Source organism: Clytia hemisphaerica, unplaced genomic scaffold (genome assembly GCF_902728285.1).
Source record: "Clytia hemisphaerica strain Z4C2 unplaced genomic scaffold, Clytia hemisphaerica genome assembly, whole genome shotgun sequence".
NCBI lineage: Eukaryota > Metazoa > Cnidaria > Hydrozoa > Leptothecata > Clytiidae > Clytia > Clytia hemisphaerica.
Genome location: NW_027103745.1, coordinates 24847 through 49342, shown reverse-complemented (window position 1 = coordinate 49342; position 24496 = coordinate 24847). Strand labels below are relative to the sequence as shown.

Below are 24496 nucleotides of genomic sequence, written 5' to 3'. Positions count from 1 at the left end.
TAGAATGTTTCATTTTATGCAATCGTCAGACAATACACGCTCTGTGGTTGTTTTTACAACAGAATATATAATTTGATTGGTGTAATAGTAAATGTAATAATGTAATAATAAATAATTAGGAAAACAAACCAACCAATTACGGTTGAAAGGATTTAAAGCGTTAAAATTTCTGTAATATTTCGATCGAAAATTTCATGCTGAAGATTTGAGACAGAAGCCTTTACCTGAAAATCGTGAGACCTGTAATCGTTTCAAAAGGAGGCAGGGTGGAATAAAACAACACTATCCCGTAGTAATAAATGATATTATTATATACCCGTAGGCAAAAACAGCCATTGAATAATTCCTGCTATAATAATTCCTCGGTGATGAATATTCACCTCGGCTTTGCCTCGTTGAATATTACATCAGCTCGGGTTAACAAATCTCAATAACCAACTTTTACCTATTGAACATCTGCTTATTATTATATGACATCGAGATTACTGTATAACACATATTATGAACGAACTCTAGACGGTTCCCGTCGTCGCAAACGACTGTTAAAGGTTTTGTTTGTGCATGGAAAGCCTTTAAACTATAACTTAAACCAGCATCTTGAAAAAAAATTAGATCTTGACACAAAATGTGCCACGCCCATTTAGACTTTTTGACGTCGTGGCACGTTATTCATAGAATTGACTTCAAAACTTTTTTTCGTTTGAAAATAGACGCACACTTTCCTCGATATCAAACTTAGCGTGAGAGTTTCTATATTGAAAAAAAAAATTAGAAACTTTCATATGATATATTACTTGGCTAGCGTGACATTTTTCCAAAACACAAATAGTATATAAGATTCGGTCCAGTCTTCTTCAAGCTAGATGGAGATGACACATATCGAGAATTCACTCACATTTGAAAACAATTCTAAATTCTCTACTCTTTCTTCCTTCTCGTGTCGTATTATCAACGCACCATATTTATCATGTACGTGGGAATCAAAAAAATAAAAAAAGTTTTTCTGAGGAATACAACAGAACGATTTTTCGTTGTTTCCAGTTATAACCGTGAACCATTGATCACCATCAATTGACGTCAAAGCTTCAGAAAGCCTAGTTTTCAGACAATTAAGTTCTGATCTGACATTGAAACTCATTGGCAGGAGATCGATACTGTCAATTACTGTCGTACTGTATTGATTGTCGTGGTAAAAGTTACCAAAATCAATACAACCAACAAACGCCTCGATAACTTCCTTGTTTCGTAATGCATCCCCTGAAAGAAGGCTTGGAAGGAAGTGACCAACAAGTAGGGCGATTGTAGTGCAGGCACTACTTCCATTTCTTCCATTTAGAGTAGACTGTGAAATATCGCGAGGAAAACGGGCCAGATTAGACGAAAACGAAAAAGAAAGACAGTTTTTCATGATCTCTGAACCAGTGAACATAAGAAGTTCAGCATCTAAAAAAAAGTCGTCTTCTTCCACTCTTTCATCTACATTTTCAATGAGAATATCGCTTGTACACTCATCGTCAATCTCAACGAGCTCGTCTTGGTGTAATGATGGAATGGACGGAACAAAAGGTTGAAACAAATCCAATCCAAGGTGAAGCTTCTTTTGAGCAAAAAGATACCCTTCACGGAGCAGTATGAGCATTCCAGTGTTTGAAACCTAAAAACGAAAATTTCTTAAGTTAGATAGGATGTTTCTTCAAAAGTGAAAATACATCGAAAGTCATGTTTATTTTTTCATTTTCAATAGAATCTCGATCTCGATAAGAATTCAGTACTAATTAACATATTAGCACTAGACCAAGGAAGACTTGCCTCGTTAGCTTTGTCTACCATATCTTGTTCCAATTCCATACAGGTGTCGGCGTAAAAACGAAGATATTTTGTCATGTCGTGTTCGAGTATCGTCAATTCTTCGTCACATCTCTTCTTTTTGGCGTGAGATTCCAATACAGATCTTTTAGCTATGTCTAAGAAGAAATAAATGATAGTAATGAAAAATATCTGTTCTAAACAATGAATCACCAATTAGAAGTGTTCGGAGTTCTCCCGGACATCGTTGAAAGAGAACACGATTTTTATTAAATACTTTTCACGCATAACTTCTTTCATTTTTCAAGCATATTTTCCCCGAAAATAGATGTCCAAATTACACTTTCGTGTAGTTTCTGCAATTTTTGTCTAAGTTTCTTCGTAAAAACCCAAACAAAAAGACTATTCTGCTTTTTTCGGACATTTTTGCTGGGAAAGTCGAATAACCGGAGATTTAATGTATATACCTGTAAATTCAACTGGGAAGGATCCCTTAAAGATTCGCGATTTCCATTCAAACACTCCACGCTGGATATCGTCGACCATGACAGGGTCGATTGCGATTGTGTTATAGCTAACAGCAAAGTTTTTTAAGATTGTGTTACATTTACCAGCCTTTTGACGTAGCACAGTTCTTTGTTTCGACGTGACTGAAAAGAAAAATAAGCGAAGAGCGTGGGTCATAAAAAAACATTTTCATGAAAGTGATCGATTTCATGTCTCATATGTCTTAATTTGTTCATAGGTTTTTGCCAAAATTATTTATTTAAAAAAGTTTGTATTTAACAACTACTACTTATCACTATTCTTTTTTAATGAAACACACTAACCTGCAAGCCTCTCAACTCTAGAGAGGTGATGCACTTTTTCAAAGTATGTGGATTCCATCAATCTTCGATATCCCACAGTTAGAAATGACAACAAATTGCTAATGGCATGATCTGTGTCGCACTTGATTAATTCTCGTAGTAGCTTGATCTTTTCAGCTTTTGACTTCATCAACAACGGAATATTCAATGGTGAGAGATCAGGGAGCACAGGACAACTCTTTCTCAAATCAAGGAATTCATCATTGTCGTAAAGCTCTGTCTTCATGTCCTGATAAAGCAGAACACTTTTCTCGTATGTCGAAAGTTGAAAGTTCGTGGGGACAGCAACTGAAATTAAGTTTTTTGTAACGTGAATAAAATATAATACATAACTTCACTACAAAATGAAGACCAAACGTTGTAAATTATTGTTAAGTTTACTTATAGCCAATAATAATGAATGTCAATGCATTGGCGCAGGAGGTATTTCGATATTGGGAGAAAATATTTAGGAAAAATTCTAGATTGAGCAAGAGCCCATTTTAAAAATCTTTTAAATGGAAGCAAAAGTTTAAGAAAGTTAATAATTTACTTTTGGCAGCAATGTCTCTTATTTCTCGTTTTATCATTTCAAAATCAACTGACTCTGGAATCATTTCGATTTTGACTTTGTTCAATGCTTTCTCAATTTCGGTTTGATATTTGAGTTGGTCCTGTTTAACCTAAAAAGAAATAAAAAAATAAAATACTCCTTCACGGATTTTCCAATCAAACTTGACTGTTTTGGCGCCAAAACTCGTCTGAAGTTTCAAAGCTCCTCTAACTTTGGACACACACAACAAACATTTTCTAACAGTGAAAAGTGAATTGTTGTTGGATGAAGAAGATATTAAAAGAGTTCACTCACTGTATTATACTTTTTGACTAGTAACGAGCGCGAGGTTTTCGACTTTCTTTCGATTCCAGTGAAGTATCATTTCCGTCAAAGTCTCCTCTCGATCTAAAAGAATTTGGGTTTTGAACGATTTGAAACTCTAAAAATGAAAGCACTCCCATGATTAACAATTGGAGAACAAATTCATCATTCGTTAAGTTACGTAATTTCCACCATTATGGAGTAAAACGTTCGATTTCGGATAAGGGATCACCTCTACGAAATCGAATGTTTTACCCCATAAAGACGGAAATTACTTAGCGAAATGTGCAAGACCTCTATAATTGTTTAAATCATTAAGCGCTATTGATGTTTTATACGACACTTACTTTCGGGTTTTTGATACTTTGTAGTATTGCAAAATCTTGACAAAAAACTGAAGACCTGCTCTGTCTCTTCACCGGTTGAACGTCCAGTACCGTCAATCCACTGTCCATCCCATAAAAACTGAGAAATATATGAAAATAATCGAGTTTAATTTGAGTTTTTCATTTCCTTTCTCGATGGACATTCAAAATTTATGGTAAAGATTATTTCATTTTCTTATTCATTATTTATTTTCGCGAATTTTGGCCTTTTTCGCGAAAGTAAATGTCTTTGAAAATTCTGAACAAGGCGATTCGCAAGTTTATGGTCGCGAAAAATTGTTTTAAAAAGTAAAATCTGTAAAATTCGAAATCAAAATAAAAAGTTGTAATTTTGCATTTGCATGCCTTAAAAGACCATTTGAAGTCATGTAATACCAGTTTTTAATCGAAATCAAGAAGCATTTGTCACTTTTGAGCTATTTTCCGTGTGAAAAGTTTAATAATTTTCATCACCCTATTCGCGAAAGATTATGCTCGCGAAAAATATTTTTTCCTCAAATTCGCGAAGGTAAATGTCGTAAATTTCGCGAATTTTCGACCTCGCGAAATTTCTGCTCGCGAAAGTTTGTACGCTTAAATGGAAGCTTAAATCATCTAAATGAATAAATACTTGACAATCTATTCCGTGGCCTTTGGCGTGCATCACAGACAGAGCTCCTTTGAAAGCTTTGGCTGTGTTTCGGCGGCAACTTGCACAGTCAAAAAACGAACTTGATATCTCTTGTGTTGAAATGTGCTCCTTTAGGTATATGGGTATCCGTATAATTCCCCTTGCTTCATATTAAGAGCTCTTTGCCCAAGCTGATGGCGGCATGACATCACTTCAAGCCCAGTTGTGTCAAGGGATTTATATTTGCGTGCGTTGTTTCTTGCAGCGTTCCATTTTCCACCACAAATGTAATCTGCTTCCACCTAAACGTGTTAAGAACGTTTTATCAGTTGATCGTCGAAAAAGGTAAATGGTTGCTGGCTAGCTGTGTGTGTATTTGAATTGTTATGACTTAAAGAAAGACAGTTTTGGAGCTAGATTTTTTTTTTTAAAGACTCGCGAAAAAATATACGTAAAAAAAGACATCTTGCTAAAAAATAACTCAAATATTTTTAGTTTTACTATCTTGTGATGACAAAGTGATTCACCTTTCCAAATTTGCCTTTGTATATTTCATTGATAAAACTTGCAACTTTCTTGTCTTCAGCAATGAACAAACCATCGTAAAATTCCTTTCTTGTGCGTCTGAAAAATTCGAAATTCAGCATTAAATTATAAAATTACTGTACTACTCTTCTGTGCTTAATTAGGTGGTGGGGGGGGGGGTAATTTTCCATTTTATCGATTTTTTAAACCCCAAAATCACTTTATAATGACTTCATTTTCCTAGAAAAAATCACTAAAATCACTCAAATATCCCTTAATTACGACCCCCTATTTTATGAATTTGCTACGAATTGCTATGAATTAGTGTCGAACCCCCCTACAATCAAGCACATAAGAGTGAGTAAAATGATCTAATTCGAAAGAAATATACTCCAAATAGCTTATTCATTGTAGAAATGATTCAAAAACTTAAATCGATGTATAAGAACCTCCCAGAACTGCGGTAGCGATAAAGTTTACAATTCCCATCCACGTGACAAGAATGCTGGTCGAAAGTGCACGAGGGACACTGCATCCAATTCTTCTTTTGGATTCTTTCGATTTGATGCTGACAAAAACACCATTCTTTAAATGACGTCGAGAAAATCGTAGGGGTTATTTTTCCCATCTATAAAATGAAAATAAATCTCAATAGTAAAATTAAAAATCAGTTTTTGGTAAAGATATCATTACAATCATTGCAAAACTCCATACCAGTATTTATAAAAAAATATTTCCTCATTTATTGGGTAACTGAGACAGGCGTGTTTCAACTATAACAAAACAGCTTTAAATAGATATTCCAATTAAATAAATCAACACCAGAAAAAGGGATGTTTATATTAAAATTCAAAAATTAAATCATGAAAGAAATTACATTTTCTCTTCCGTGAAATGCCGTCATTGTATTCAACACTTCGACAAATGCTGCTTCCGATGTTCCAGGAGCATTTTTTCGCAGTGTGTCCCAAAATCGAAAAACACCCACTTTAAAAAGATAACTGAATTTAACTGGGGAACTTGGCCAAAATCCTGATTCTATGACACTGTCCAAAGTGAAAGGATTGGTGGTCGTCTGGCAATCTTCACATTTCAATGAGAATAGATGGAGGTAATACTTGCCTGAAAAAAATGTAACGTTAATCTTATGCAGGGTTGGTTAAAGAAATACTGCGGCGATAAATAGGGGACCCCAGGTGGCACTTCCATGGAATACAATGAAACTTACGCTGGCTGACGTCAGCGTGGAAACGGATTGGCTTCTTCGAATTCGATTCAAAAAGCGAACGTGGTTTTGACTTACATCAATTAATAAAGAAGACTGTAAACTGTAAACGAATTTCATGAAAGTGGAAACCCCCAAAAAAACAAGACTGACGATGAATAAAATAATTTCTAATGTTTTCATCTCAAAAGAGATCTTTTCCCGTGTTTTTCGTTGTGAATCACCCTGCAGGGGCTTGCAGATGTCCTTTTTGATAGCTGTGTGCAAATTATCTTCTATGAAAACATGAATCTATTGATTTTTTGTTAAGCATTCTTTGGTCAAAGTTGAAGATGCTTTTTGGGGATAATAAATGACTGCGCAAACACTTCTTTCTTATCAGCAATCGCTCACTTTAAGTTCTGTTATGAATGTTATATTAGGATCTGAAACTAATACTTACTTACCTGAAAGTGTTACAACAGCCACACAATCACCTGGTAGCCTCTCGACTTTGCTGCTATTGCACGATTGACAATTAGTAGGCATCAATGGCACAGTTGGACCTGTAAATGATGATAAATCATAAAAATTCATAAATTCATTAGAGAAGACTTAAGTGACACTACTAGGTCTTAAAACATCAATTGTGGACACGGTTGATGTTTTTTATCCACAGTCAATCATTTTTATGGACAGTCAATATCCAAACATCGACTGTCAATACTTTTTATCAACTGTCAATATCCAGATATCAACAGTCAATATCCAGACATCAGCAGTCAATATCCAAACATCGACTGTCAATATCCAAACATCGACTGTCAATATCCAAAGGTCGACTGTCAATACTTTTCATCAACTGTTGAGATTATTTAATTGACTGCTGATGTCTGGATATTGACTGTTGATATCTGGATATTGACAGTTGATGAAAAGTATTGACAGTCGATGTTTGGGTATTGACTGTCCATAAAAATGATTGACTGTGGATAAAAAACATCAACCGTGTCCACAATTGATGTTTTCAGGCCTAGTAGTGTGAGTAGTTGTATAGTGAATATGTGTATCTACTTTAGTTAAAAGAATTAATTTGTTTGATGACATACAGCCCTTATTTGGACACATCATTATCTTCGATCAATTCAGACGGCATCAGTATACGTTTATAACCATCAATGATAGAAGTCCGATTATGCAATGTCAATGTTTCATGTATTTGTTTGTCACATTGATTGCAAAGCATTTTTGTAAAGCACTCGTCGCATTTGACTGCAATTTTATTCATCTTGCACGACTGGCAGATTCCATTATAGTTATAGCTTCTCACAACGGCTGCAAATATCTCCTCTCTGTATTCTTCCCACTTCTCTTCTAAAGCGTTCACTCGTTGGCTCCAGCTCTTGCTGTTGTTCTTCTTCTTCTTTTTGTGTTTTGAGAGAAGCTTTATGTTAAGAACGTCCAAGAGTCTTTGATTAGTTGTAGTAGCTTCTAAAACAAGAGAAGGATTGAACTCAAACTTTTTGTAATGAGGGCGCAAAAATAGCCCAATTAAAAATCTAATTGTTGCAAATAACTGTTTTGTCTACTTCACTGTTATTATTATCAAACCCATAATTTATGTAATATAATTTCTATACCTTCGTATGGTACGGTATCTTCTTCATTCTCAGATGCAAAAGTGTCTTGAAAACTGTTGACGTTAGAAGCTATGAATACAAAATAAATAGTAACATTAAAAAAAACATGAAAACATCATTCTTCAAATGAACTGAAGTCAGTTGTTGATGAGACATTCTAACAACATTCATCTGAGCGTGTTTGTACATTATTTTGTAAACAAAAAACAACCCTAAATGCAAGCATATTTTCTCTATTGTCTCATTTTTAATCTTTGGATGTACAGTTATGATGATACATAGATTAGAGGACAGGTAAAAATTTATAATGATTTTTTAAAGTAACCATTGTCAGACAATAAAAATATCAAGAAAATGAATTTACTTGTGTCTTTTTTATTCTTTGCTCGTTTGCTACCACCGTATGGGTAAGTCCTGTTACCAAAAGAATCGGTTTTAAAAGTGATCGTTCTATTCTTGTTACGCCTTGATTCTTTCTTTGGCTTTTTTGATAGGTTTTGAAGTTTTTCTAGTGCTTCTTCTTGCTTGGTTGCTCTCTTTGAAAGCTCATTAAGAGTTTTAAGGGCCGCATCTCTTTTCTTCTTTCTTGAAAGATTTTCTAGAATGTAACATTTTTAAATACACGGAAAAAATCGAAGATAATGGTATTTTTTTGCAAATGCCAAAAAGTGCCCAGCTTTTAGTACTTTTAAAATGAAAACAGTATTGTTTTAATATCTGAATTTATATTTATAAAATGCATGCGAAATAAAGGATATTTGAGAAACAAACCTTTCTCTTGATTTGCAGGGTCAACATTTTGATTCTCCATCATCAAAGATAACCAAAATGAACAACAACCATAAAATTATTAATAATGATGTCTAATGAAAAGATAAGAAAAAGGTAAGTGAATCGAAACATGTTAAGTGTTAACTCAAGTTTCACCATAAAAAACATCAAAATATGCATACATACTTGTCTCCAATCAATAATGTCTCAATATTATAGTGTTTATTTAGATACGGAGTCCCTGTAAATAAAAACAAGTCTTCCATATTTAAAATAGTAGGCTAAGTAAAGTGCCAATTTATATGATTAGTAGAAAAACTGGAAAACATTATGGCAACCATGAGACCTGGAGATTTTATCTAAAATTGTGAGCCTTACGGCTAAACCATGAGCATTGGCAGGTCTGAAGCAAGAGCGGTGGGTGAGCTCCAGACTGGCCTTGTATCAGGCCTACAAATAGAGAGCCCAACCGATCAACTAAAAGATATGCCCAACCAAGAGCCCGGCCAGACTGCTGAGACCAATTGTCCGAGTGCCCACCCCACTGAGTGCTTGTCCGGGGCACCACTCCTCCCACTGACATACCAGTCACTGTGTCCTAGACCAATCGATACCCTGATACTACCTATCTGCCAGCTCAGTGTCTTCAACGACCAACCATAAATAGACCGACCGTCCGACTGGAGGACCGTCCAACCAAAGGACCGACCGAACGAAGTACCAACCAATCAAAAGACCAACCGACCAAAGGACCGACCGACCCCAAGGACCAATCGACCAAAGGACCTTCCATCCGAAGGATCGATCAACCGAAGGACCGACCAACCAAAGGATTGATCCACCGAAGGACTGACCGACCGGAGGATCGATCCACCGAAGGACTGACTGACAGGAGGAACCGACCGACCCACTGACCGACCAACAGACCGACCAAAGGAACGACTGAAAGAACGACCGAACGAACAAACGACAGAACAAACGACCAGAGGAATGACTAACCGACTGACCAACCGACCGAAGGACTGACCGACTGAAGAGCCGACTGACCGAAGGAACCCACTGACCAAAGGACCGACCGACCCGAAGGACCAACTGACCATAGGACCTTCCATCTGAAGGATCAATTGACCGGAGGACTGACCAACCGAAGGATCAATCGACCGACCGACTGACCAAAGGAACCAGCCAACTGAAGGACACACTAACCGAAGGACTGACTGACCGTAGGAACCGACTGACCGTAGGAACCGACTGACCGTAGGAACCGACTGACCGTAGGACCCGACTGACCGTAGGAACCGACTGACCGTAGGAACCGATTGACCGTAGGAACCGACTGACCGTAGGAGCCGACTGACCGTAGGAACCGACTGACCGTAGGAACCGACCGACTGACTGACCGAACAACAGACCGACCAAAGGAATGACTGAAAAAACGACCGACCAAAGGAATGACTGAAAAAACGACCGACCAAAGGAATGACTGAAAAAACGAACGAACGAACGAACGAACGAACGAACGAACGAACGAACGAACGAACGAACGAACGAACGAACGAACGAACGAACGAACGAACGAACGAACGAACGAACGAACGAACGAACGAACGAACGAACGAACGAACGAACGAACGAACGAACGAACGAACGAACGAACCCACCAATCGAAGGACCGACTGACCATAAGGACTGACCAAGGACCGACAAGAGGAATGACTGACCGACCGACCAACTGAAGGACTGACCAACCGGCTGAAGGGCCGACTGACCGAAGGAACCGACCGAACGACTGACTGAAAGACCGAGCAATCTACTGAACAACTGAAGGACTGACCGAAAGACCGGCCAAAGGAATAACCAAAGGACTGTCTGACCGAAGGATTGTCTGACCGAAGGAACGACTGAACGAAGTACCAACAGACCAAAGGATCGACCAACCTGAAGGACCAACCGACCAAAGGATCATCCGTTTGCAGGATTGATCGACCAAAGGACCGACCAACCAAAGGATCGATTAACTGAAGGACTGACCGACCGACTGACCAAAGGAACCAACCAACCGAAGGAACCGACTGACCGAAGGAACCGAAGGAACCGACTGACCGAAGGAACCGACCGACCGACTGACCGAAGGAACCGACCGACCGAAGGACCGACGAAGGAACCGAAGGAACCGACCGACCGACTGACCAAAGGAACCGACCGACCGACTGACCAAAGGAACCGACCGACCGACTGACCAAAGGAACCGACCGACCGACTGACCAAAGGAACCGACCGACCGACTGACCAAAGGAACCGACCGACCGAACTGACCACCGACTGACCGAAGGAACCGACTGACCAAAGGAACCGACCGACCGACTGACCAAAGGAACCGACCGACCGACTGACCAAAGGAACCGACCGAAAATCTAATTGTTGCAAATAACTGTTTTGTCTACTTCACTGTTATTATTATCAAACCCATAATTTATGTAATATAATTTCTATACCTTCGTATGGTACGGTATCTTCTTCATTCTCAGATGCAAAAGTGTCTTGAAAACTGTTGACGTTAGAAGCTATGAATACAAAATAAATAGTAACATTAAAAAAAACATGAAAACATCATTCTTCAAATGAACTGAAGTCAGTTGTTGATGAGACATTCTAACAACATTCATCTGAGCGTGTTTGTACATTATTTTGTAAACAAAAAACAACCCTAAATGCAAGCATATTTTCTCTATTGTCTCATTTTTAATCTTTGGATGTACAGTTATGATGATACATAGATTAGAGGACAGGTAAAAATTTATAATGATTTTTTAAAGTAACCATTGTCAGACAATAAAAATATCAAGAAAAATGAATTTACTTGTGTGTCTTTTTTTATTCTTTGCTCGTTTGCTACCACCGTATGGGTAAGTCCTGTTACCAAAAGAATCGGTTTTAAAAGTGATCGTTTCTATTCTTGTTACGCCTTGATTCTTTCTTTGGCTTTTTTGATAGGTTTTTTGAAGTTTTTCTAGTGCTTCTTCTTCTTGCTTGGTTGCTCTCTTTGAAAGCTCATTAAGAGAGTTTTAAGGGCCGCATCTCTTTTCTTCTTTCTTGAAAGATTTTCTAGAATGTAACATTTTTAAATACACGGAAAAAATCGAAGATAATGGTATTTTTTTGCAAATGCCAAAAAGTGCCCAGCTTTTAGTACTTTTAAAATGAAAACAGTATTGTTTTTAATCTGAATTTATATTTATAAAATGCATGCGAAATAAAGGATATTTGAGAAACAAACCTTTCTCTTGATTTGCAGGGTCAACATTTTGATTCTCCATCATCAAAGATAACCAAAATGAACAACAACCATAAAATTATTAATAATGATGTCTAATGAAAAGATAAGAAAAAGGTAAGTGAATCGAAACATATTAACTCAAGTTTCACCATAAAAAACATCAAAATATGCATACATACTTGTCTCCAATCAATAATGTCTCAATATTATAGTGTTTATTTAGATACGGAGTCCCTGTAAATAAAAACAAGTCTTCCATATTTAAAATAGTAGGCTAAGTAAAGTGCCGATTTATATGATTAGTAGAAAAACTGGAAAACATTATGGCAACCATGAGACCTGGAGATTTTATCTAAAATTGTGAGCCTTACGGCTAAACCATGAGCATTGGCAGGTCTGAAGCAAGAGCGGTGGGTGAGCTCCAGACTGGCCTTGTATCAGGCCTACAAATAGAGAGCCCAACCGATCAACTAAAAGATATGCCCAACCAAGAGCCCGGCCAGACTGCTGAGACCAATTGTCCGAGTGCCCACCCCACTGAGTGCTTGTCCGGGGCACCACTCCTCCCACTGACATACCAGTCACTGTGTCCTAGACCAATTAATACAAATTCTGCAAGTATTTGCTCGAAAGGACAGCACTAAAATTTCAAAGTACTCATACCATTACAGTTAGGTTGTGATTCCATTTAAGATACTGGATGACTAAGGCATTTGTGAAGCCCTTTTCTCCGTCAACTCCTATAGCGAAAATAATTTGACTTATCAAGTATTCCAAAAAACCTGTTTAGCATTTAGTCACAAAACATTTGGCTGCAAATTGGAGCAGTGAACCTGCCAGTCAAACTGTCTTCTTATCCCTATTATAAAGTTTCAACCCATTGTCCCAAAAGGATAGACACTTCGGATAGTAGTCAACGAATATCGATCAATCAAATTTGACACACACACTATAAAATGATTAATTTCAAAACATTAGCAAAGAATTGATAAATTTATCCTGAATGTCTGGCATTGCTGGTACTACCCTTGCTTAAAAAGGTCAAATGTTGTAACCTCAAATGTAGGATATTAGTTAAACGTTAAGAATAATAAATTCAGGCCATTGAAAATTTTTTAAATAAAAACCGACCAGTCCCCAGAACAAGGGTTGGTCTAAAAAGCAGGGTAGCCAATTGGGGTAGCCAATTGGGCTAGGTTGTGGGGTACCTAAATATTTTACAGACCAGAATAGAAATACCGAAAATGAATACATAGAACCACATTTTACTGACCAGGGAGCACGAATCTGATTGATACTTAGATTGATCATGTATGATTACAAAGATAAACAAAGATATAAATTACCACGTGTTAATGCACGAGGAGTAAGAAATAGAGCTTCATTATAATAGAGCTATTTCAAAAGACTTTTTGTACCTATTATAAGCTGCCATATTAAAAATTTTGAAAGGAATTAATTGTTTGAAACATCTAAACATGATATAAATTAAACAATAGATTCAATAACAAAGGATTGTTAAGATATGACAAGATTAGAGATCATATGGCCCAAGGCGATTCCAAAGCTATTATCATCGAATTACAGCTTCACGGAAATAACAATTAAAAATATAAATAAAATCTAAATATTAAATATTAAAAACTGTTTTGTATATATTTTTTATTCGGGTCTGTAAATTTTCAAACGAAGCCAAGAAGGAAGACAAAATGGCGCCAGGTCTCTTGAGAAGTAACAAAGTTCAGTACCTTTGGAAAAAAGGCTATTGTGGCTGAAGTTCGAAAGGAATCTTAAATTTTATTACACGGAATCATTAACAAGATGTTGTATAGTTATTTCCACATGAAAATAGGTTTCAGATTTCAAAAGTTTAGGCAGAAAGAGGTACCCCATAACCTAGCCCAATTGGCTACCCCATTGGCTACCCTGCTTTTTAGACCAACCCCCAGAACAATGGAAGAAATGATAGTTAGAGAACAGCCTCCTTTTTGACTTGCTGTTGTTTAAATCAATAATAAAACAAGGAGAGTTGCAGAAAATGTTTGGGTGATTTTGGAACTGCAAAAAGTTTATGACAACATCTCAAAAATCAAAACACATGCAAAATGACACATCAATCCAGTCAAAAATCCACTATAACAAGCATTTAATTTGATCTTATTAAAGCAAAAGACGAAAAGGCTATAAAGACAAAGGCAAAAACTGGATCCCTACCCTTATTCTTCAAGTCACAAGTAACAACACCAATTTGTCATTTCAACTTTGAGAAAGCAGATACGAATATTCAATCGTACCAGGCTTGTATACCACGTACGTGTCAAAATCAAAACAATCATTAAAAATCTGACATCTTTCTCAAAGAACTTGTCCCATCATATCGGAAGGTGATAGAAATTGACCGTCAACCGAACATCCTCCCTCTGTTTTTCTACTTCCTATCTCTCTATCTCCTTTTCTATTTTCTGACTTTCTGAGACTTGTTTTCTGATTTCTATCGTTTCTACTAACTTTTCTATGATTTCTATGAATTTCAAACTTTCTCCAAATATCGACCCGGCCGGGATTCGAGCCACCAAATGAAAGAGTCTATGATCAGAAACCCAGCGCGCTATCCGTTGAGCCACACTCGCACAACAGAACACAAAATTTGTAAATACTTATAGAATGACAAAAAAGACGGGGGTAATGTCATTATAATATGGGTAAAAGTACCCCTTTTTTAACCTGACTGAAATTCGAGCCGTTACTAGCAACCCTGCGGGGCCCAAGGCGCCAAGTATGCACCCGGCTCAGTGACAAGCCGTTACTAGCAACCCTGACCTTACCTAACTGTTAGTTAATCAATTCTAAACAACAAAACCCCCGGAAACACAAAATCGTAGATAAGAAAAAAAACCATGTTCGACTGACGGTCAGACCGTCAGTCAATTTTTATCACCTTCCCATCATATCAAATCCCAAAACAACTTGACAATCCTTTCATAGCTCATTGACCGGTTAATTTATAACAATTATGAATAAAAAATACATAACCATAACACTGGATAACAGGCCCCTACCCTATCCCCAACTCTCAAAACAAAAGGCTAAATGAAGCAGCACAACGACCGACAATTACAACTCCAGAAACGATGACAAGTGTCACTCCAGCCACAAATCACTCAGAATGCAGGAAAATCTTTTAAGCCTTGAACAAAATTCTAGTGCCAGAAATTATCTTGGTTCAAGACAGACACGACTCCTCAAAACAAAGCAAAGAAACAACAAAAGCCAGAAGAAGCAAACAATCAAGTCAAAGATTGAATTTAAAATGCCACATATTCAGGTGAATACTGTTACTGATAAACTTGCCTCAATAACTTTACCAGCCTTTTAAGACTATCTAAATCCAGACGAAAAGAGAAAACAATACAAAGATTCATACCGAAAATTAAAGGAAGGGTGGCAGTGAGAGTTGATGGACGTTTTTACTCGTAGCGAGGCTACCATTATTGTTGTTGATCGCTCCTGTGAGGGCGTTTGAGGCGGTAGCGGGTGAAGAAGTTGTAGTTCGTTCGTTATTTGGATGGACGAAGCCAGCTCGCTGGATGCTTTCGAATACTGTTACCAGGATATTGGTTTCATCGCCTACTGAAGAAACTGGCACTGTTGATGGAATTGTAAAGTTTGGGCGAGCCGTTGGATTCAACGCTGGTTGTTGACACGTGTAGCAGATATAGCGGCAAAATGGCTGAAATGGTGGGGTCGTTGTTCGTCGTGTTGTTCGTTATTCGGTTATTCAGATGATGAAAGATTGAAGTTGTGATCAATTGAGACTGGGCTGAACTGCGCTGAAAGGGGCTTGACGGTAGGATATATCGTCGCATCAAAATAAGAAAGCCTTAAGTCCATTTTTGTAGTTTTGAGAAAATCAAGTTTAAAGGTTTGAAATGGCTGCCATTTTTGACCATATTGGGCTAGCTAGCTGCTTTTTTGATATGAATATAAATGAAGAAAGATCTTTCAAGTTCTAAAGTATCAACATTGTCACTTATACCATTGCGGAGATATGAATGCTTCTTCATAGCATGTTTTTCGAGAATGGACTTAAACCTTTTTTTCTATGTAAATTTCCTTGATTAAAACTGAAAATTTGAAAAAATTCCAGTGAAAAAGTGTCTTAACTCCAAAATGGACTTAAGACTTTCTTGCTTTAAACTTTCTTAACTTTTTTGAACTCTTTAACTAAAACCTTAATCTAAAAGGTCCTAAAGTCCAACTAAAATGACAATGGACTTAAGACTTTCTTAACTTGAGAAAATTTCAAAAATAAAAATTCTTATTTTTCAAAAAACTTAAAATTAGGCCACTTTAGGTTGGTTTTTGATGGATTTAAGCCAAAAATTCGATAAAAAATGGGGTGTAAAGCATCGGTATGGTCATAACTCAATTTTTGAAAAAATGGACTTAAGGCTTTCTTATTTTGATGCGACGATATATAGGCGAAGGAAAGAATAACCGGCAGCCGAAATATACTATTTCATAGCCGCCTCGGTGCGGTGGCGGGATGTACTTCATTCGACTTGGAATTAACCTGAGCTAAGGTTTAGCTCCAAAAAAGTTGGTAATGCAAAGTCTCACAAAATCGCATTTAGCAAACGCAAAAAAAAAAACTCCATAATGGCGGCATCATGCGAGAGCAATCAGAATACCAAAATAAACAAATTTCAAAGGCTCATTGTAAGTGATTGAGTGAAGCTATCGTCAAAAAATAAAAATAAAACAAACCTTTAACCTTTCAATAATCCAAATAAACAAAATATTTCAAATGAATTGATGTTTAAGTTTGAAAACAAGCACCATTTCCACCATACACTTTTAGAGCAAAAAGCAACATTTCGCTGAAATCTGCTGCTCTTCCCCCTAGGCAAATAATTTCTCAGAATGTCAGAGAGTCTGGTGCTGAATATATAGATTAGTGGGTCAAGCTTGTTTTAGTTTTCTATCTTTATATACAGCCTGAAAACCTCATCTGAGACGGGGGTCATAAACGATCTTTGTCTATTTTGAAGTCGTACAATCTTTTACTTCTCAAAACCATTTAGATTCAGGTTTTGTATATAATAACAAAGATATTTAACCAAAATTTGTTTCATTAAAGCTATTTTCTTTCAGCGAAATAAGCCTTTAGTAAATATTTAAACCCCCGGTTTTATTTCGATATTTACAATGTGATTTTATAGCGGGAGTTGGGAACCGGCTAGATTGTGTGATCTGATTGGCTAAATGAGCAAACGCGGGACTCGGCCCAGGACTTTTTACCCACGTTTTAAACGCGTTTACGGCAATGTTTATTCTTTACACTTTCGTTTTCAAAATCTGTTGAACGTGGATTTTGGCTTGTGACGATTACCTCGCGTAACATCTGTGGGTCTTCCTGGAGGAATGGCGATCATTTAGCCTTACTCGTGAGGTCTGTTCACCCGCATATACTATATATGTCACTCTATAAATAACCTTGAATTTTGGAAAATTAGCAGCCGTCGTGGCCCAGTCACGTGCGTTTGGTTAATGGGAACGCGAAACACGAACGCAAACTACCCATGTCTAAACTTTTCAATATATCTCCAGATAGGGTGCGCACTCGTCGGGATTTTTTGCGCGGAACGAGGAAGAATTTACAAAAATGAACTTCAAGGCATTAGTACTTACCTTTAAATCATCCAAATGTGTTCATTCTTTTTTTTAAATCAATCAGGAATTATCAGGGAAACAAGTAAAAAAAACTGCATCAAGGTATCTATTTTCTTTCCAAAGATATTCATGTTTTTCGACGTCAAGGTGAAAACGCGATTTAGCGCTGACCACGGCACCGGAAAATTCTCGACCCACATTGAAACAAATGGCTGTCGCTATTGAGCTGGTTCATCTTTTCAATCGCGGTTTTTTTAGTAAACCCAGGGTAAGATTATGTAACGGCTAAGCCTTTTCAGTTCAGTGTTTTTCTCATGTTTTCTGCATTTTCAGTGTTTTTCTGTTCTCAGTGTTCACCATTTTGGATTCTAATTTGTTTATTTATGTTAATTTATTCAAAATATGCATTTCCCCAATTTTTGGTTTTGGTCAGTAATTTATACATTTTTATCATTTATCAACTTTGACCTATGACCTAGAATTTATCATTCTGTAAATTACACATTTTCTAGAATTTGCTATTTAAGCAAGGACTTTCATTTTCACATCAGTTCAACAAGAGATTTCATGGAGTGAACATCAAATTTTTCTAAGTCCAACTTCAAACAAGACTTAGTCATAACTTATAAACTTTTCTCTCATCAATATGAGTTTAGTTTACTAACTTTTATCACACCACTGCCTGGATTATTCCAGCCTCACACTTCAGGCAAGCTGGTAAGTTTTTTCAGCCATTTTGTTTTTGTCGGCCATTTTGTTTTTTTTCTTTCTTGATGCTTTGCATCATGAGGCATTAAGATTAGGCTAGGACTAGCTTACTTTATTTTCCTGTATTTTCAACTAATACTATTCAATCAATTTCATCAATCAATATTCAAATTTATACATTCAAACAGGCTTATACTTTAGTTTTACTTTAGACTTAAGCCTTTTCCTTGTGATCAATATTTAGTATTTTTTCAATTTCAATTTTCAGTTTGAACATTATCATCACACATGTTACAAACACTTGTGACCGCTTCCAATTTATTCATCCCCACTCCGTGAATCCCTACATTCAAACAGCGTTGAAGTTGTTTGTCAACCGATCAACGTTTCATGTCAGATCGACCCAGAAGATCAAAACCCAATATCAGATACGATATCTATGGTATTACCGGCAAGAAAGTCATAAAGCCAACATCTCCGGAAGTTACCCATCCGCTAGCCGAAGAAGCTTATCATCCGCCAATGGAAGAAGAAGCGATCAAACCCAGAGCTGATGGCATCATGGTGGAGACTGAATTAAAGAAGCTTCTCATTGAAGAGTCTACTTTTCGAGATGAGATCACCGATGCTATCCAAGAAAACTCACCAGATATTGTAAAGAACTCATTACGGCTGATCAACTCAAGCACCGAAAAAATCAAAGAGCTACGCCTTCAATATCGGTCCATCCACAAAACCATTGCTGCATTGATGGATCCCAAGGAATACCAAACAAATTATCAACCGTTCTACACAGACATCACACATCAAGTGGTAGTGTATTTGCAACAATTGAACATTCTCACTGAGGCTCATCATTCGGCAGAGGTCAATGCTGCCACTCAGATCTCAACCAACCAAGCGTGTCTTTTAATTGACGAAATTGATCGCACAATCACTTACCTCAACGCAAGCTGCACTTGTATTGCAACCCTCCTCAGTAATGAAGAACTCAAGCAGCGTAAATCACACATTGAGGAGCAATCCAAAGAGCTGAAGGAAATACCATCAAAACTTCGTGAACTACTCGGCCTTCGTCCAGATATGGAGAAATACAACAGTTTGAAGACAAAGTATGAAGCACTCATCAAATCGAGAGCAGCATACCACGTAAAGATTAATGATGAAGTCAAACTTAGAGAATTCGACAAGCTTGAATCGTTCAAGAAGAGCCGACTTAACATCAAACTGCCACAATTCACCGGGTATGATTCAAAAATTGACATTTATACTTTTATTGATGAGTTTGATAAACTTCACTCCGATTCTGTACCCAAGTCGCTTCAGCCAGAGTTTCTCAAGAACAATTACCTCGATAAACAAGCCTTGGCTATTGTTAAAAGTCTTGACAACATCAAAGACATATGGGATCGCCTGAAACAAATCTTCGGTGATAAGGAGGTACTTTTACAACACAAACTCCACGAACTCATGGAATTGACAAAGAATCCAAAGTTACTGAAAGATTCAATTAAAATCATAGACTCTCTGAGTAAAATAACTAATACAATGAGAGATCTCATGCAACTTGCTGCAAAACACAATATTGAAAATGAACTTTTTTATAGTAACGCATTTTCTCAGATCGTCAGCAATCTAGGAGATAGCAGAATGATGAGATGGCTGCAACTTTCGTGCCAATCTCCAGAAACTGGGAAGAGAAAATGGAAGCAAATGATTGATTTCCTTGAAACTGAAATGGCGGTGCATCAGCAAAAGGCTGCCATACAGATTGCGTCCAACCAAGCTCCAAAACAACCTTCCAAGAAACAACCATCATCCTTTGGGAATCACTCAAACACTGGTGGTCAATCAGGTGGTCAAGCAAATGGTCAATCAATCACTGAATGTTTTGTGTGTGGTGCTACTGATCACGTGCAAACCAATGGTCCAAATGGGACCAAACTTGTCCAATACTTTGCATGCAAGAAGTTTGTGGACATGTCACCTGCTGATCGTTTTCAATTTCTTCTTACAAATGGTTTTTGCTTCCAATGTCTCTACCCTGGCGCAAACGTCAACCAAGGAAAACATCGAGATGGGAAGTGTCAACATCAGTTCGCTTGCAAAAACTCGTCACACAACAGATTCCCAAGAACGAAGCATGTTCTCGTGTGCGACGAGCACAAAAATGATCAACACAACAAAGACGTGCTTGAACACTACAAAGCAAGATGCATCCTGAAACAACCACTTCCTACGTATTCAAAGAACATCAGCATCTTCCATTCGATCTTCAAATCTCAACTCATCAAACCTTCACCAACTGACGATCAACATGACGCAATTTTCATCCTTCAACCAATCAGGATTGAAAATTCCAACTTCACCATTTTCTACGATAACGGTTGTAGTGATTTTATCAGTCGTTATCAATCCGTGCAACGTCTTGGTCCATCAAGAGCAAAACAAGTCTACGATGGTACAATCCATATGAAAGGAATTGCTGGCATCTCAAGTCCAACCAATCATGGTATCTATGAAGTCAACTTACCTCTACGAATTGGGGGTAATGCACTGATGACTGGACCTTGTCTCGATCGAGTCACAAATACATTTCCTATGTATCCACTCAATGGGGAAGTTTTCAACGACATCAAGACAGCTTTCATTACGAATGGAGGCAATGCATCAACACTTCCAACGGTTCCAGAGAAGGTCGGTGGTGATGTCGACTTCATCATTGGTATCAAATATCTACGTCATTTTCCAAAGCCCATCTTCCAAATGCTATCAGGTCTCACCATCTATGAGTCATCCTTCGAAAGTAACGATGGTTCCTTTTGTTTGATTGGAGGACCACATCAGGTATTCAATTTCATTCACCAAAATCAATCAACCAATTTTGTCACCAATCAACTCAGACTCTACTCCTTTGGATACCACGTCAATCCAGATGTCCGTCTTCTAGGCTACAACAATCATTTTGGAGATGTCCAAGACGATACAACAAATCCAATGCACTTCTTCAACTCTGTTGAGGAAGCCGGAAGCTCAATCACTTATCGATGTACCAAATGCAGAGACTGTTCAACCTGCAAAGAATCACCCAACGACATATGTAGCATCAAAGAGGAGGCAGAGCAAGAGATTATCAACAACTCTGTCACAGTCAACATCAAGGAGAGAAGTTCAACAGCAACCCTTCCTCTCATTGCCAGCACAGATCGTCTTCAACCAAATCGTGGCATCGCTCTTCAAGTCTTCAATCAACAGCTCAAACGTCTGGAGAAAAACCCTGATGACAAAGCTGACATCATCAAATCTGAAGAGAAACTTCAATCATTAGGGTATGTTGATTATGTAAAAAACCTTTCTCAAGCAGACCAAGACCTTCTTCATCAATCTAATATCCAGAACTTCATCCCATGGAGAGCAGTCTGGAAAGAAAACTCTGTATCAACACCTTGTCGTGTTGTTTTTGATGCTTCGATGCCAACCAAGAGCGGTTTTTCCCTAAATGACATCATCGCTAAGGGGAGAAACAATATGAACAAGCTTCTCAACATCTTCCTTCGGTGGAGGGGATACAGATTCGGATTCCACACAGATGTGCAAAAGATGTACAACTCGGTCAAGCTAGACAAATCACACTGGGTTCTGCAACGATATCTCTGGAACAAAACACTTGATTCTACCAAACCACCAGAACAAAAAGTTATCAAAACTTTAATCTACGGTGTCAAATCATCAGGCAACCAGGCAGAACGATGCTTACGAGAGACAGCCAAGCAATTCCAAAATGATCACCCTGACATCTACAGAATCGTATCAGAGGACGTTTATGTGGATGATTGCTTATCAGGTGATCAGACTCTTCCCAAGGTCATCAACACTGCAGATCGACTCGAAACTGTTGTAAACAATGGTGGCTTCACACTCAAAGGTTTCACATTCTCTTGCCAAGATCCAATCAAAAAGCTTTCCAAGGACAGTCATTCTGTATCAGTTGCTGGACTCAAGTGGTACCCAAAAGAAGACACCCTATCAATTGATGTTCAGGATCTGAATTTCGCGAAAAAGTATCGTGGTCGAAAACCAACTTCAATCTCTGACATCCCAACCAATCTAACACGCCGACAATGCTCATCCAAACTTGGAGAATTATACGACATCTCAGGCATCGTCACACCTTTCATTGCAACAATGAAGATGGATATGCATCAAATCGTCAAGCACAAATTTGAATGGGATGATACCTTACCTGACAACCTCCGCAACATGTGGGTATCACACTTCGAAATGATGAAAGAGATAAAGACCATCAAATATAAACGCGCTATTGTACCAGAAGAGGCCGTTAATCTCAACATCGAAACTCTTGACTTTGGCGACGCCAGTGAATATTTGGCATGTTCAGCAATTTATGTCCGATTCAAACTCAAAGATGAAACATACTCATGCCAACTCATCTTCGCAAGATCGCAAGTCTTAGAGGAAACAACCCAACCAAGAGGAGAGCTCCTGGCAGCCCTTCTCAACAGTCATACTGGCCAAACAGTCAAGTCAGCATTTGGAGACCGTCATAAATCGTCAATCAAATTCACCGACTCTCAAATCGCTCTATACTGGATCTGCAACCCAAACCTTGATCTGATGAAGTGGACAAGAAACAGAGTCATCCAAATTCTACGCTTCACTGACCGATCTCAATGGTTCTATGTCAAATCAGAAGACATGATTGCCGACATCGGAACTCGCAGATGCTCATCTGTCGACACCATCAATAAAGAATCAGACTGGATCAATGGATACAGTTGGATGAAGTTACCTTCTACACTGTTTCCATCCCTATCAAAGGACAAGATCCAACTCAGTGCTCAAGAACGTCAATTGGCTTATAAAGAATGCAAGCCAGAAGCGAAGTCATTCTTTTCATCTTCAATCATCATAGCAGATGAGGTCGCTAAACGATACAAGCTTTCAAATTATCTCGTTGATCCAAACGCCAGGAAATTTTCTTCTATTGTACGTATCTTGGTTATCATTAGGAAATTCATCAAAACTCATCTCAAGATCTCATCACTTCGCCCGAAACATCTTCAAACAAAGATTCAAGAGGATGACTTAGAAGAAGCAAGGAATTACCTCTTCAGAAAGGCAACATTGGAAGTCAACACCTTTGTACCTACGAACAAGGTGAAGAAAATCTCGGAAATGAAAGATGGAATCTTGTACTATACAGGACGAATTCTTCCAACAGATAACGTCACGATTCTTGGCAATGCAACAAATGTCATGAAGGATCTAGGAGCACTTCACTTTCATGTACCAATCATCGATCGACATTCACCGCTGGCATATGCCATTGTAAACGACATCCATTGGAATCATCCGACAGCCAGCCACACAGGAGTCGAAACCACTTGGAGATATATCCTTCAAGTAGCATACATCATTGAAGGAAGATACCTCGTGAAACAGATTCGATCCTTATGCGCCAAATGTCGATTCTTGATGAAACAACAACTTGATGTATCTATGGGGCCCACGTCACTAGACAGTCTCAACATCGCTCCAGCCTTCTATTGCTCCCAAACCGACTTGGCTGGACCATTTTTATCCTACTCGAATCATCACAAACGAACAACAGTAAAAATCTGGTTAATCGTTTTCTGTTGCGCAACCACAACTGCCGTGAAGATCAAGCTGATGGAAGATTACACAACGACATCCTTTGTGCAAGCATTCACACGTTTGGCATGTGAAGTTGGCTACCCAAAGAAATTACTTGTTGATGAAGGGAGTCAGCTTCTCAAGGGATGTAAGTCAATGCAACTCAACTTCCAAGACATCAAGGCCAAGATTGAGGCAAAATCATCTATCGAGTTCAGCACCTGCCCAGTTGGTGGACACAACTTCCATGGTCGAGTCGAAAGAAAGATTAGAGAAATTCGAAAATCATTGGAGAAATCTGTCCACCTTGAAAGACTCTCCATGATGCAATGGGAAACCCTTGCAGCATCCATCTCCAACTCAATAAACAATCTACCTTTGGCAATAAAAAACAAAGGTGATTTTGAATTCGCAGACCTCATCACTCCGAACAGACTCATTCTCGGGAGGAACAATGACCGCTGTCCAACCGAACCTCTGTCAATATCAGATGATTCTGATAAAATCATTCGTTCC

At 38.0% G+C, this 24496-nt stretch overlaps 2 protein-coding genes and 2 long non-coding RNA genes across 4 annotated transcripts; 1 reads left to right on the top strand and 3 right to left on the bottom strand.

Annotated features, from left to right (window-relative positions):
- Positions 1–858: 858 nt before the first annotated feature.
- Positions 859–3270, bottom strand: LOC136805379 (uncharacterized). Its single transcript, XM_067061959.1, has 5 exons — positions 3208–3270; positions 2637–2963; positions 2274–2456; positions 1810–1964; positions 859–1654 (listed from the first exon to the last, which is right to left on the bottom strand). Exons 1-5 carry the CDS (start codon positions 3242–3244, stop codon positions 860–862), a joined length of 1497 nt encoding a protein of 498 aa, XP_066918060.1. The 5' UTR covers positions 3245–3270; the 3' UTR covers position 859.
- A 281-nt stretch (positions 3271–3551) lies between these two features.
- LOC136805383 (uncharacterized) lies at positions 3552–4590 on the bottom strand. Its single transcript, XR_010846388.1, has 3 exons — positions 4528–4590; positions 3879–3996; positions 3552–3615 (listed from the first exon to the last, which is right to left on the bottom strand). It is a non-coding gene; the product is annotated as an uncharacterized lncRNA (long non-coding RNA).
- Positions 4591–4672: 82 nt separating this feature from the next.
- Positions 4673–11230, bottom strand: LOC136805382 (uncharacterized). The gene is made up of 10 exons (XM_067061961.1): positions 11163–11230; positions 8668–8759; positions 8261–8494; positions 7897–7965; positions 7366–7747; positions 6724–6822; positions 5930–6174; positions 5502–5680; positions 5055–5151; positions 4673–4829 (listed from the first exon to the last, which is right to left on the bottom strand). Exons 2-5 carry the CDS (start codon positions 8708–8710, stop codon positions 7371–7373), a joined length of 723 nt encoding a protein of 240 aa, XP_066918062.1. The 5' UTR covers positions 8711–8759; positions 11163–11230; the 3' UTR covers positions 4673–4829; positions 5055–5151; positions 5502–5680; positions 5930–6174; positions 6724–6822; positions 7366–7370.
- A 7018-nt stretch (positions 11231–18248) lies between these two features.
- On the top strand, positions 18249–18623 carry LOC136805378 (uncharacterized). The gene is made up of 2 exons (XR_010846385.1): positions 18249–18334; positions 18594–18623. It is a non-coding gene; the product is annotated as an uncharacterized lncRNA (long non-coding RNA).
- The last annotated feature ends 5873 nt before the right edge of the window (positions 18624–24496 follow it).